Genomic DNA, 15,982 nt, shown 5'->3' with positions numbered 1-15,982 from the left:
GCTGGATGCATTCCAATACCCATACTACCCTGCTATTTCATAGTGTAGAAATATTTGGGATGTCCCAATAGATGTAGTCTAATGCAGCATGCTGAAAAATACCCAGATGACTGACTAAACATCCTTTCGTGTGGAAATCAGCATGCTTTATTTTGACAAATCTGACCCTCAATCAACTGCACTGCGGAAGTTACGTTAAATTGGACAGAGCCTCGGAGTGAAAACAAGCAGCGATTCGACAGATATATAAGCAATAGGCAAGTTTAAGGCATGATATGATGAAATAAGTAAAAGTATGTCCCAATGTTGTGCCTACTGCATGCAAACTACATACTTTTTTATTTATTTTTTGGAACGATTTGGAACACAGTGACTGTCTTTAGTTGGGGACAATTTAAAGGTGGAGTCAGAGATTCTAGAGAAAGCTTTTTGTCAAAATCACTTTGTCAAAATCTGTTGATCTCTTCACAATCTGCCACCTGTCCTTACTCTGTGTGTGAGTGTGTGTTGAAAAAAGAAATCTGGGGTCTAGCTTAGGCGGGCATGTTGCCAGCTATGGTGGGTCCCCTTTGTTTACATACTCATTTACAGAGCCTAGGCTGTGTAATAACACCCAAAAAAATCCAGCCATACACAGTGGATCATGAGGAGATATTAACTGATTTTGACAAAAAGGGATTTTGACAACAAGCATTCTCCAGAATCGCTGACTCCACCTTTAAGTCTATTGATTATGGTCTTTAGCTGTAAAGCTATGGAATGCTGCATTAGTTCTACTGTTTCCACAGCTGACCCACTCACTAGCACCTTCAAATATCACATTCATGCCTCTAGGCTTTCTTCACTTTGCTTCCAACAAATGCATGTCACCATAGCGATGTCCGTAACAGATCAATTTATTGTTAACAATCACTGTTTTGGTATAGCGTACTTCAGCAAATGGAGTAAAGAAAACACAGATTAAAAGAAGGTTCTAGCTAACAATCGCAATAAAAATAAATAAAAATAAAATAAAATCTGATTATGGTATATTAATTCCATGTTCATATGAATACATAACATCTACAGTATAAGTTAATCAATTGAAGCTACTGTATAAATACATCACCAGCATGCACAATTATTGTATTATGGAGAATATTGGAGCAGTTATCATCTTACACTGAAGAAACAGTATAATTAGGCAAGTGCATCTCTCGACCGAGAAGAAACCGAAGACAAAAGTAAATCCACAAACCTCCAAATCTGCGTTTAGAGCTTCCACTTAACATTGCATGTGCTCCATCCACAAATGACACTTAGTTCACTAAATCCAGTCTGTGGTAGTCCAGGTGCCGTTTTTCAGAGATCTTGCTGATTGTTATGAAGATAGCATAGCTGGAGGTATAAGGGGTGGACATTTTAATTTTTCCAAATTTCCATTCATTTATTTTGCCATCTAAGATTTTTTCGAGCCAATCAAAAATCGTTTTCCAACAAACATTAAAGGAGCCAATAAGAGTTGTTATAGTAACGACAATACTGACGATAAGGATTAGGGTGTCCAAAAACAGTTCATTAATTTAATAAAGCACATCAGCACATGAGAGGTACACGCTGCACTAAGTTTACTTGATGAATTTGAAATATTTTATTTTAGTTACAGCATGACTGGTGTGACTGAGCCGGACACATACCTGACAAAAAGCAAAAACAAAAATATTTTTTCTTTTTTTTTTATGTTATCTTCAATAACAGAGACAACCTGCTTCTCACTCGACGATCATAGTGTGATGCAACTAAACATGTCGGTACGTTTGGATCTACGCGATGGGGTTTCGACATCCCGCCTATAAGCCCCGCCTCCGTCTCTGTAACCTGTCTGCTCTCTCTTTCACACTCTATCTTTCTCTCTCTCTCTCTAAGCACGGCCATGACATTCAAGGTGACACAAATTTTCCTGCTGCTCAAGCGTCCAAACTCAAATCTCCGAAAAGCTCCTCCCCTCACCAAATACAATAAGACAAGCTCAGCTTCTTCTTCTATATTTTGCACGATAAGACCAGTCTCTGCCAGTGTGAAGGTAATACAGTCACACTGTGATCAGTGACACACCTCTTGGCTTCTATAGTGGCATTTTGGCAAAGGCTGCAGAGGCTACCTAGGAGGGGGGTTTCAATCTTTTATTATTAAATTGTTTTCAATTGTTGGTTATTTCTCAAACTAAAATAGTCTTCCCCCCTCCTCCTCCTTTTTTCACTTTTAATTTGTTGAAAAAATAAAGAACAGCAGCCGCGTTGGTACCATCGGGCCCCTCCCTCCCCCCTCCCTATTTTTTAGTTGTGTTTTAATTTCTAACAACTTTTTTGAACTATTCTCATTATTTTTGTCATCTTGTGAGCGCGCGTGGTTGTGTATTTTTTTTTTGGCAGAATGAGGTCATTGCTGACTCTGTTTTTCTTCTAGTTGTTGGCCTCTCCTCCCTCGTCGTCCTGCTGGTCGCTGGTCCACAGCGTCAGGTTGTCTCGTAGCAGCTGCATGATCAGAGTGGAGTCTTTGTAGGAGTCCTCGTTCAGGGTGTCCAGCTCGGCGATGGCGTCGTCGAAGGCGGTCTTGGCCAAGTGGCAGGCCTGCTCCGGGGCGTTCTGGATCTCGTAGTAGAAGACGGAGTAGTTGAGGGCCAGGCCCAGGCGGATGGGGTGGGTGGGCTGCATGTGCTCCTTGCTGATCTCGTGGGCCTCGCTGTACGACTTCTCCGAGGACTCCACCACCGCCGCGCGCTTCTCGCCCGTGGCCACCTCGGCCAGGTAGCGGTAGTAGTCGCCCTTCATCTTCAGGTAGAAGACCTTGCTCTCGTGCTGCGTCTCGTTGCAGTTCTTGACCAGGAAGTCCTGGAGCAGGTTGAGGACGTCCTGGCACACGGCCTCCAGCTCCTTCTCGATCTTCTCCCGGTACGCCCGCACCATCTCCATCTTCTTCTCGTTGCCGTCGGCCGACGTCTTCTGCTCAATGCTGGAGATGACGCGCCAGGACGAGCGCCGCGCCCCCACCACGTTCTTGTAGGCCACGGACAGCAGGTTCCTCTCCTCGTTGGACAGCGCCTCGTTCAGCTCTGTCACCTGGGGGGGGGGGGGACAAAGAAGATATACAGGCGTTAGCAATGTCTTTGTTGTCTGATTTAATGTCAAATATGTGACGATACATCTCAATAATATGCAAAGGCTGACACTGGGCGCAGTTAAAGACTCTCTAAACATGGTGTAAAATAGAAAAATCAATATGTCTCAATAAGCTTTTACAGAAATCTGATTGAAAATAAATGTTCATAAATGTCGTAGACCTTAGCTTGAACAAAAAAGCCCTGTCTTTTATACTGTCAAGACTGTTTAACACGATTGTGTGGGCGGAGCTGTATCAAACCGTCTCCATGGCAGCAGAATATGTATGTATAAAATGTTGGGAAACTATAGCAACCAAAAGGCAAAGAAATACAAAGCTCCAACTCTGAAAACAGATGCCTGTATACCAAGTACACTACACCCAAGGCAGCGGTCAGTGCATCCAGCAGGGTGGATCACGCCTCCAGCACACTGACATCATCCTCTGAGGTGACTCCTGATTGGCCGTCCGCAGCTCTGAGGTGACTCCTGATTGGCCGTCCGCAGCTCTGAAAGCTGGTTTTGTTTTGTTTGGACAGGCCTGTGTCTGGCTGGAGGATTTAATCCTTTATACCCCACTGGTGCCGTGCAGCAGAGGCATCTTTGCAGACCTTTTCTAACTATAAAGCCTGTTGTTACTTTTCTTTTTTAGCACATAATTCAGTTCCACAAGCGTACCAAAGCAGGGGGCCCTGTCTATCACATGGAGCAGCTCTCTGCACAATGGTCTAAATGAACAACACCACATCACACTACAAAGTCTACATGAAACTACATCTGGGTTTAAAAATGAGGATGTGCTAATACTCTTTATTTATATTTAGACAAACACATAATATACTGAGTTTTGCAAAGTATTAGTTAGATACACCCATTGAAGGTGAAGTGAGCGATATATTTAGGTTAATATAAATATTAAATCGCTCTATATTCATACAGTGATCACGTATATAGTGTGCGCGTTTCATACCTCCGATCTCTCAGTCACCCGCTCTGCATGTAATCGGCAAATTAAATTGTTCGGGGATCCCGAAAGTGATATCCAATCAGAAGAAAGAACGCTACAAACCGGCACCCGTCTCACTGCCGGTGCACGTGCAGAGCAATAGATGGGTGAATGTTTATTCGCCTACAATGGCGGAGCAGGTAAAAATCCTTCCCAATGTCTGTTTTGATGGTTTTTAATCATGTTTTATCACACTTATGGATCTGAGATGATGCTAGATAACTCGCTGCTTGAAGACCGCAGTGCATTAATGTGGTGACATAGGGACGAGCGAAGGACTGCTAACTGCAGTAACTGACAGGAAGTTAGCTAAAAGAACCATTCCGCTTACTGAACCTTTAAGTTTTACTAGATTTAATACATCAAATAATTTAAACCTTTAACTCAATGTCATGGAGACAAGTCCCTTACTTTTCATTAACAATTTACAATGAACAATCCGTTGGGCTGACCAAACATCTAGAGACATGCTATCAGCTCCATGCTATCAGTATGGGCTCAGCACTGCTTTGAACATTTGGTATGCTCACAACATGAACGCTTACTGCTCATTATTTTTAGCAGGTATAATGTTGATTATGTTAGCCATTAAATGATAAGCGGCTAGATTTAAAGCACTTTAAAATATTTCCCCCAGATGAATGGCAATCTAAAAGTTGCACGAGTTATTAGGATTCATCATCTGCGCACCATCAATAACTGTTCAAAATGTCATGGCATTGATTGGATAGATATTTCTGTCTGGACCAACTTGGTGGGCCAACCTCACATTGCCATGAAAAGAGCCATATATGGAGACTTGGTCCATTTTGAGCCCTCCAAAAGAACTTGGATGTACTCTATGTGTATCTCTGCTGTGTTTCTGCATAATCTTATCTTATTTATTTTTTAATTTCCCTAGACACAGGTGGGGTCGCACTCTGTGACCGCAGAATACATACAAGACAAACATTCCCTGGAGTCTGTACAAGACACTGAGCCTCAGTGCCTTGCTCAAGGACACTGGCATAGAAGAAAGCTCGATTCACAGTCATTTTGCAGGTCACTCTGCTTTGATAGGACTCTAGTAACACACCTTAAGGGTAAATTCCCCTTTTCCAGTTGTGACGGCTGCCTCTCTTAACATCAACATATGACTCGTCATGTGTGCACCTTGTACATACATGCTTAGAGATACATGTAGTTGTTATCACAGCAGCATCTCAGTTTTATCAGACCTGACCGTCCTCTTTGATAAGATTACTGAGAGTAAAAGGGAGGCGGTGCAGGGCAAAGAGCGATCACTGATGCAATCTCCTGTTTCCATAGCGACGGTGAAATGGGCTTTTGTTTGTGAGAGCCATACTTTAACTGCTGGAGAAAACTGGCCACAAGCTGCTAATGGTGAGGATGCTGATGTGTGGAGAACACTGCAGAACTCCATACCTGACGCCTTCCATACCAAGTCAAAATGTCATAATGCGCTCAATGCTTTTGTTTAAGACCAATCACTGGCAAAAACGTTCCCATCAGCCAATCAGCTCCATTTTGTGTTGGGAGCTAATGAGCAAAATGTCCGCACACTAAGATTGTGAACTTTGTAAAAAATATTTGCTGAATGTCAACATATTAGCATTGTCCCTGTGAGCATGTTGGTATGCCGATGTTAGCATTGAGTTCTAGTACAGCTGATCAACTCAATCCAAAAGCTAACTAGCAGACGGATTGCCAGAACATTATACAAATTGAGTTCGGTGCTCCCCACAATAAGCACTTTTACTTCTTCTGCAGTGTTGTCCCAAAGTCTAACACTCCACTTCTTTCTCTCTTAGGATCAAAACCATCTGTAAACCTTATGTTCCTAACTTTGCATTGTAATGAGCAATCTAGATTGCTACCAGCGTGACTGTGAACATTTGTGCTCCACCTCTTAAAAAATGCTTTCCAAGTTAGCCATTGTAAAATGTACAACTGTCCAACAATAGAATGACATCCGTTGCTTGCTGATCCCACTTACGAGTACAAGGGAAAGTCACGCTCCACCTCCACAAGTCATTGCTGAAGCACACTCTACACAGTAAATTTTGAAGTGTTAAAATAACACTAAAAGAGTTACATTTAACACTATTTCCGAGTGTATTTGGTCCCACTCAGAATTGGAGTTAAATTAACTCTTTTCAAAGTGTTAAAATTTTAGAGTTAAATTAACTCAAAATAGAGTTAAAAATACACTGTATAGTGTTATTTAAAGCTTTATAGAGTACTTTCTACACCCCGTTTTTAACTACCGAAATTGACACCAACACTAGGAGGCATTCTACTCCAGCTGTTGTTATATTAACTCAGATAGAGTTAATGGAGTTTGACACTGCATATTTAACACTGGGGAATTTACTGTGTATACCGCTCTATACCTTAGCCCACTAACTTACGGTTAGTTTTAAAATGAGTGTCTGACCTATGGAGAATGCAACCGACAGAGTATAGGTCAGCGCTGGAGCCACAGAGGGGTCAGAAAAACAGGGCCAGTCTGCCCAGCCCGTCTGTGAAAACATGGCTGCCTTTGTTCCAGAGGGCTGCCTGCAGGGTGAGCAGAAAGCCCCGACGGAAGCTGTGGTGCGGCGATGACAATAGGGCTCTGTCTGCCCATAAAGCTCATCAATCGCGCCCTGCTCTCTCGTGACTCATCCTTGCACGAGGCAGTCAAACTTCCAAACAACTGGGTGTTAATACAAACAAAAGGCCTGGGCATGGACAATCAATAATTTCCTCTCTGACAGCTCTCTGCTAGGCCATTAATATCCACAGGAGAAGCACGGTATAAGAGCTGTGCAGGCTTAAGTAAAGGCTGGGTCAGACCTCGATGCACGACGCAGCCCTTATATTTCTTATAATGGATCACAATTCACAATAATACTGGTTTCCTTCTGTCTTTTCCTAGCTCATTTGCTCTCACTCCACTCCCCTTCAGACCTTCTTTCAGAGCATAAAAGGCGCCCGTTGACTACCTGACGTCATGGCGGGTGTGAATAGGGCTGGAGCCCGGTCGCTAAGAAAAGAGGGAGTGTAATGGGCATATTTAATAATAATGGTTGTACAGTACAAGCTCATGAACCCTAACCCTAACCCTGATTTTTTTGTGCTACTAATACTTTATAATAGACTGTCTCACAGACACAGGCTGACTTTTTTTTACCCTTTTTAGAGCTGCTCCATCTTCTAGCAGCCCCTATGCTGCTGGTAGTAAGGTGTCAACAAAGATAAGGAGGAAGAATACGAACAGGCAAAAATGTAAACAATGCAAACGAAAAACTTTGCTTATGAGAAAACTCCACAGTGAACCTTTAATTAGGACCAACTGATGGTTCATGGTACCACTGTACCCAATGGTGCTGTGGAAGTGTAATTCTCCATAATAGAAAAACAAAATGAGATTTGAGATGCAGTGGGAAAAACTACTTACGAGTCATTTTTGTAGAAATAATTGTAGCGACAAGTAACACCTCAAAGAGAAATGTGGATATCCTGAGAGAACACACACCATTGTCTGTGTACATGCGTTCACACTCTACACACAGAGAAAAAGAAAGGAGCTTCATGAATACTCCCTACTTTTCCCTTTTCAGCTGCCCTGCCTTTCCTCTGGCCTATGTGTCAATGTGATGCCTTCCAATGGAGCTGGCATTGACGTCGCAATGCACAGTGAGTAAGCAAAAGGAGAAAATCAAAAAACCATAGCAACTAAATGATGCTGCAAGAGTCCTGTTGAATTGGGAGTGCACTGATTACAGTGTGGGTTTGGTGGGCGTCCTTCGTAGTGCCTTTGTGACTCACCACTGAGTCAAGACTCATTTTGGAACATCCCAAACTGTCCTGACATGACACTGGCTGTATTCATGACTGGAGTGAGCTTTAGTGTTCCTTGACAAAAACTTCAAAATGAGGACGAACCAAGCAACCAACCACAGCAAATTCTACCAGCATCCAATGTGGAAGTGACAAAAAATGCAGTTCACCGAGTGGCTACTAGGAGCAGGTTTCAAATTCAATTTCTCATTGACTCCCATGTTCAATAGGCCGTTTTCACAGCATTATTAAACCTATTTAAGGCCTGGTACAAGAACATTCTAGTCTGTATGTTTAAGTCATATCTCCATGACAACACTGAGGGGGGGGAATTTTGTACCAGGCTAGTTTTTATTCTATTGGAGGTAAACGTATGAATAATTAGGGGCGCGGCTTCTTGATTGACAGCTAGCTGCTGGCCCTCACTTCGCCTCGGGGGTATACGTCAGCTAGATGGGCGTATCCCCCTTCCCCCAACGTCACATCGATGCCCTTTTTTGGTAAGAGGAAATGAGGCGGAGTCAAAATCTGACAAGATGGTGACGCGCATAGGCCAGGACGATTGGATGCAGTTGGAATAACTGAGATCAGCCCGGATGATACATCCATTTTATATAGTATCTATGGGACGAACATCCGACCAGGAGACTGGTAACTGGTGAAAACATGGGCTATAACCCCATGTCCCATAATTTGGCAATGTGATGTTCTAAAAAGAAGCTCATCGTAGGTGTCAAATAAAATAAAATAAAATCACATCATGGACACATTTTGAGACTATAAATCCCGTTTGATCTGGATGATATCTCCCACAAGATGCACCATCCCACTCACGCCCACTCACTCCTATGGAGCATACAACAGAGCTTTCTATCCAAAATGTGCCCCGCAGCGAAAAAATAAAAGATCAGATTTGGATCAGTGTTGGCAGTTTTACTGAATGTTATGGATGGTATGGTCCATGTCAGTTTTTGGTGGGATACAGTTACTGCTGTGAGTGACTGTATATGGACATGCCAATCATAACCCTTCATATTTTCATATATTAACATCCCGACAATCAAAAAATGCTACCACTCAGTCCCACCTGCACAGACGGGAGCCTATTCTGCAACATTTATGAAACTGCAGGATCACGCACAGCTGTCTGTTACAGCTAAGATAGGACATATTGCCTATAGTGTATCTGTGATTACAGTATACCCATGTGGGAAACACTAAAGGTTAAAATATTAAGCTCCTTTTCATGTCTCAAATTGTATTTTGGGTCTCTTCTAGACACTATTTTCATGGTGCAGTTTCCAAAGAAAACGTTATATTCACTACCATTGCTGAATCCCCTCTTTTCAGCCTCTGTCTGAAACGCTCTCTTTACGCCCCGCCTTCCAAAAAGCCCAGTCTGCTATGATTGGCCTAACTTGCATTGTTTTGTTTCACTCAACGTCATTGCAGAAAGGTAAAGGAGGAGAAAAGGAGTGAGGGTTGTTTATCCTCATACTGTGGGAGTCTGTAGTCACACAGGGGACCCATGTTAATGTTGAAAAACATGAGAATGAGTGTGTTTCTGCATAATAGGTGACCTTTAAACAAATAAACATTGTCTTGTACACCTTATCTCAAAATGATTCAAATAAAGGCAGTCAAATAATCAGCCATTCTGCTTGAGCAGCAAACACTTTATACAGTATAGTCAACACATATTAAACGTACATTCAATGGATGCAGCAGCTCCAGCACAATGCTTTGGCCCGCGACACACATCCTGTGCTACTGCACGTCTGCCTCTTTTTTTCCGGCGACCGTATTAACACACAACAGCAGCCACACATTCAACCTCCAACGCCCTGCTTACGCCCTTCAGAGGCGGAGTTTATTGTATTTATTTTTTCGGAGAGACGCACGATGAGGCACACGGATTACTCTCGAAAAAGCTCATCATTACTCAAACATATTTATGATATGCATCATACAATTACATGAAACAACTTCATATTAATGGGAATGATCCATCAAAACTCTATGTATAATGATGACAGGGCTTTTGGAAGCAGCGCTGCAGCAGCAGCAGTGAGACGTTGCATGTGTGGCCGAAAACAGCGAGAGAGACGCAGCAGTAACAGATGCAGACATGCTCCAGAGGTATACGCGGGATGTGTTGCCCGGGCCTGATGTTAATGCATTGAATGGACTTCCATTGGAGAATAATGCATTCAGTAGTACGTTAAGTGTGATGGAAGCCCTGGCTCCCCCCCCCCTATGTCTGAGCTCCTTCCTCCTTATATGTGATCTCATTCTTTGGGTCATTCAGAAAGTTAATGACAAAAGCGGACGGCTGGAACGTAGATTGAGACAGTGTACTGTATCAACTTCAGACCAGGACCGAATGTGTCTCTCAGCTGCTGTTGCTATGGGACCTGCTTTAGACAGTCAGATGCTGAGAATCTGTCATGCATCTTTTCACACCAACACAGCAAAATGGGTCAAACCCACATCTGAATGTGGAACGCTAGCCCCGCGGTTGGGTTCACCAACCTAAATGTCCCTTTGAACATTAATGTAAGTCCTGGCTAGTTTGTATGTATAAAAAAAGCAAAAGAGAGATATGGAGAGTGAGAGAGCGACAGAGAGAACATAATCTGAAACTGAACTCTCACTGTGAAGTCACTTTACGTAATCTAATTCTGTGGAAAAACGTAACTGTGGCATGGCAGCCATTTGTATGGACCTGCAGCTGCAGGTTGAAGTCTCTACGCCTAGTGATGCTCATGGTCATCATATTAAAACTACTGCTGTCCGTTTTGTCACTACAACTTGATTTGTTTTAAAAAAGGTATAAAAAGCTAATTTAAAAATCTCAGCGTTTACTTCCCTTAGTGAAGTGGATGTACTGTCCGGCTACAACAAGGAAAAACACTGCTCTTTAAAGAAATGCATGTTATATCAAAACCGGTGCACCAATTGAGGTTTATCAAGTCACCATTTGAGATCAATCAATCATTCCTATATCAATAAACTGAGGCTCTGTGCCCATGTGGAGAATATGATGCAATACTTTCATTAGACATGCATACAGTAGCACAGAGGTCTTTTTACATACATATTCAATAGTCAGTCACCGTTTATGACTCCTCATCAAGTGTCGTCTGCATGTACTTTAATGGAGCAGCTATTCTGTAATATACAGTAGCGCAGTGCAGAGTACTGCCGTATACTGTGAAGTGCTGCTTTTTTTGCAGCAAATGATTGCAAAATGATGTTAATGCTGTTAAGTGGCAACTCTGTGCCCATATCATCTTCGTCATCTCAGTTTTTGACAGCAGGTATTTAAGTGTATAAGGTATAAGGGAACAAAACACACATTATTTTATTTTAAGAGACTTTTTTCTCTGTTAACACCCTAAACAGAATTTTCAGTTCATGTGGCTTTTTAAAACTAGTAGACCGGGATCCTCATTTCATGTGCAGGCTCTTGGTCCGAGACTAATACGATAACTGGAGACCAGCACATAGCCATGTGCTCTGTAGATTAAAAGAGAAAGCACGACCCAATGACACTTTGGAGTATTTAGCAGGCAAATGGCTGTAATGAGTGTGATGAGTTGCCCATCACTCTTAGCTGTCCCCTTCAGACGGAGAGAGGGCTCAGCAGCAGGATGTATGGCTGCTCTCAAGCCCTGAGATGTCACATGCTTTTCCTCAAAATGAATCTGAAAAAAAAAAACTGTATTGTGTGTCATGGTCTCTGATTCCTGGTTCTTTGGGCGGCACTGGGGCGGTTGCCATGTCTGCAGTGGCGAGGGATTCCCCCCTCAAACGATGGGCGAGGCAGCAGACACACCCCGCTGCCCAGTGCTGCAGGCTGGGTGAGGGGCAGCTCTCTCTCTCTCTGACTCAGCAGTAATGTGTAGGGGTGGAGCCTGGCTGCCTCTCCTCTGACACTACTACCACTCCAGCCTGGTGCTAGAGAGCAGCGCACAGCGTGGCCCCTTAGGAACACGCTGACAGCTTACTTGTTGACTCATGGAGTGGAAAACTAATGTAGGAAAAGTAGCCTTCACGTATCTTGCTTTTCCCTATACTATTAAAACACAACCGCTGCCCCACACAGGCAGCATTGGACTCACACTGACACTGACTACTGCCTGTAAGACTGCAATGTATAACAGGACATGGATACAACTGTTTCAAGAACAAAAAAGATGAGTAAATTGATAATGTTTTAGAGGAAACATTTCAATTTTTGACACCAAGACTATAAAAGTAAGAAAAGATAGTAAAGGATACTGGAAAAGCTTTTGCAATCACTATTAAAACACTATGGTTAACCAGAAGACTACTGCACAGATAATATTGCCATTCTTTGAAATAAAGATGAAGTGGGTCTGGTCACAAACACACACACACACACACACACACACACACACACACACACACACACACACACACACACACACACACACACACACACACACACACACACACACACACACACACACACACACACACACACACACACACACACACACACACACAACTTCTCCTGCTGATCATATCCATCATCCCAGTTATGATCTTAGTGTCTCACAGATGCAGAGAATGGAACAAAATCACTACCTCCCAAATGAAGTCGCGGGTGGGCTATATTGATTTACCAAGATTTGGAAATGTAGCCTACAAATAAAAAAACAACTCCACACATGTAGGCTACTGCAATATTCGGAGGAAATGACGACTTGTCTTATTGTCTGGACAGTGGGGAAACAGAGAGACGAAGCTTTTGTGAAGCTGGGATAAAAAGCCGCTGCCTGTGTGAAATGGTGCACTACGGGTGGGCCTGTGTTGCTGCTGCAGCTTGGCAAATGCTGCGGCACGCCTCTGTGTGGGAAACCTGCTTTTGGAAGAGAGATCGAGGACGCAGGGATGCGGTTTGCTACTTCGATTACCACGGGCTGTCTGTCTGTCTATCTGGCTGTCTGTCTGTCTGTCACGTTAGAGAGAAATACAGCAACATAAATACACGAGATCATAATGCTGCAATATGACATTCACAATATGACATTCACAGCGCTCGTCCACCAACACCCACGTCTGTGTAAAAAAGAAAAAAAAGAAAAGGTGAACGGCTCGTGTTTGGTGCGCTGCTTCTTCTGCGCAAATCGATTGCGATCAACCTTCAGCCAACATTGCTCTCGCTGCCTGCCTATGCGCCAAAACGTGAAGCAATAAGAGTATGCCCGGGCTGTTTCTCTGTACTTCAAGCTAAGGAAAAACTATTCCACACTAGATCGATGGCTCATTATTTGGGGCTCAGCAGCATCATGTGTACCGGAACACATCACCACCACCATCAGCCTGCGAAGTCACTCTCATCATGGTACCAGGTCTATAGCTCGTCCTCTGCTCCGCCACTATGCGCATCTTTCGAAAGGGGATCGCCTCCGTACTCTTTCATTATTGAGCCCCCATTTGAGCAATACAGTGAAATCGCGTCTTATCGTTTGGCTATCTACCCTGGGCTCTTTTACAACCGATAGCCCGGAGCCTTTCCAAAAGGCACCGCCCCAAGATCAAACAGTCCGCATTTCAGACAGCCACAGTGCACCGCTGATATAAAACGCTGCTAATTTAATAAATGACCGATTCCAACTGAGCCTCGTCCTATCAAAGAAGGCTTCACCAATGCCTCTGAAAAATGTATGGGAACAGTCTAAATGTGAGCGTAGGCTTTACGGGCCGTGCAGTCCTGCTGGAAATGATGTTGCCCAAATCTTGTTATAACAGTCATTTATCCTGCTCACGGTTATGCCTTTCGATGAAATGTAGTCTTTAATCATAAGTTTCATACACCAAATCTGTGTGCCATACCCACTTGTGTCAGAAATGTGCTCTTCTTCACACTGGGGCACGGCGCCTCGTCTGCGTATTACTGCCCTCATGCTAGGACGGCTAGTTTTTTATTTTATTTTTATTTTTTTGTACACGTTTCTCACAAAATACACACATATCGATGAGGCTAGTTATAGATGAAATGATTTCAATAGAGAATGGACAGGAAGCCTACTTACCGATTTCATGGCAGCTGCCATATCATCGTACCTCTCTGCCTGCTCGGCCAGCCTGGCTTTCTGCACCAGTTGCTCGCGGTCTACCATTTTAGATGTGTGTGTGTGTTGCTGTCCTGTGTGTTTGCGGAGCTAAAAAATGGTAGTATGAATGTTTAAATGCAGAGTAACGGTACCAGCTCCTCTCGCTGCAGCTGCTGCCTGCTGTCTGTGTGTGCCTGCTCGCCTGCCTGCCGACGGGACACCCCTCCCCCTCCGAGCACTTTCCCTCAAATGTGTCACCACCCAAAAAGGCGTGTCTTCAGAGAGTGATGTAACGACCCTGGCAGTCCGGAGAAAATGACAGCAGCAGAGCCTTTTGCCCTACAGCCAGGCAATGTACTGAGTTTACACTTCAACTACCCAAGCAAAAGGTCGGAGTTTTTTTTATAGGCCTATATTGGGGTGATACACTGGTGTGGAAAAGCTGTAGGCCCTACTACCACCACTGGGTTTCAGACTAACCTTTTTTACTAGGAGCACTGGCGCTCCTAACTCAGATTGTTAGGGGCGCAAGCAGAAAATGTAGGGGCACACCGTTATAGACCTACAACGCATCTATTCACATGTCCCAATTGTAACTATATGAGGCCTACTGATATAGTATTGCCAGCATGTTTTGGACCACACTGACAACAGTTGATACAATTCATTGTGTTTTTGATTTTGCATCACCATGTGAAATCCTTCAGGAAAAGGGATTTTTATACCCATTTTTGCCACACCCCCTCCTACATCTGAGCCCTCTGATTTCTCCTCTTTTTTTTATACAGGTAAATCCCATTGAGACCGAAGACTCTTTTACAAGGGAGATCTGTTTTCCTTTCCCACACCGATAGCAGGCTAACTATCGACATTCACACGAGGCAAGTTGGGTGAAGTGTCTTGCCCAAGGACACAACAACCATGGCACATGGTGGCAGGGTGGGGATCAAACCTCCAACCCTTTGATCATCAGCCGACCCGCTCTACCAACTGAGCCACAGTCGCGCTATCTCTGCTTCCTGTAAGGAAAATATTTATTTGCCCAAAAGTAACTAGTAGTAGCTAGATGACATTATCAACTAATTTGCATAATATGCAATTCTGAAAGAGGCTAAATAAATAGAACATTCTGACCAGGTAGTTTACAAAATTGATTAGGCCCATCAACATATTTACAAACTCACTTTACAAACTTTTTCATGCCATATATAACTATAAGGTTAGCTTTTTTTATAGATATGCAGTGTCCTATTGAATGTCGACCTATGAAACCATTTACGTATTTACAAACGTTATCTGGCAGCTCTTGCTCTGAGCGGGCACAGTGCTGTCTGCTGGAGGCTGCTGCAGGTGGTGGGGGGCTGTTATCAGACTGTTAGGTCAATCAAAATGTAACTAGGAGTAGGCCTAGGCTACCTATCTTTTCTTAGCTAGGTGTAGTAGACCTACCTTGATAATGCATTGTTAGTTTTAGCTAGGTATAGACCTATCTAATGTATTCTTAGTTCAGCTAGGTGTTGCAGCAGCGTATTGATGCCACCAGGAAAATAAAGAAAATCTAACAATATCTCGTTAAAACGTGATACGCCTATCAAGACATTCTTGCAGCAGTCTATCACGTCCTTATACAGTCATCCGAAGTGGTATTGCTAACTCCATCTAGTGGCTAAATATTCACCGGAGAAAAACCATAGATAGTAAATAATATGGATGTAGCATCCGGGCTGACCTCAGTTATTCACACGGCATCCAATAATCCTGGTTTGTGCGCGTCGCCATTTTGTGAGGGGGAGGGAGATAGCTGACGTATACCTCAGAGGCAAAGTGAGGGACAACTCACGGACTGTCACTCAAGAGATCGCGCCAATACATTTTAACCTCCAAAAGAATAAAAACTAGCGTGGTCCAAAAAAATTCACCCCCCTCAG

The 15,982-nt window shown here is 43.4% G+C and overlaps 1 protein-coding gene across 1 annotated transcript; it reads right to left on the bottom strand.

The window, feature by feature from the left end:
- Positions 1-2,344: 2,344 nt before the first annotated feature.
- Positions 2,345-14,224, bottom strand: ywhag1 (3-monooxygenase/tryptophan 5-monooxygenase activation protein, gamma polypeptide 1). Its single transcript, XM_080041697.1, has 2 exons — positions 14,034-14,224; positions 2,345-3,098 (listed from the first exon to the last, which is right to left on the bottom strand). The coding sequence occupies exons 1-2, from the start codon at positions 14,118-14,120 to the stop codon at positions 2,442-2,444; spliced, it is 744 nt and encodes a 247-aa protein (XP_079897823.1). The 5' UTR covers positions 14,121-14,224; the 3' UTR covers positions 2,345-2,441.
- Between the last annotated feature and the right edge of the window lie 1,758 nt (positions 14,225-15,982).

This window comes from Ammodytes marinus (assembly GCF_949987685.1).
Source record: "Ammodytes marinus genome assembly, chromosome: 14".
NCBI lineage: Eukaryota > Metazoa > Chordata > Actinopteri > Uranoscopiformes > Ammodytidae > Ammodytes > Ammodytes marinus.
The sequence above is the reverse complement of the archived record's forward strand: the minus strand, read 5'-3'. Positions and strand labels throughout refer to the sequence as shown.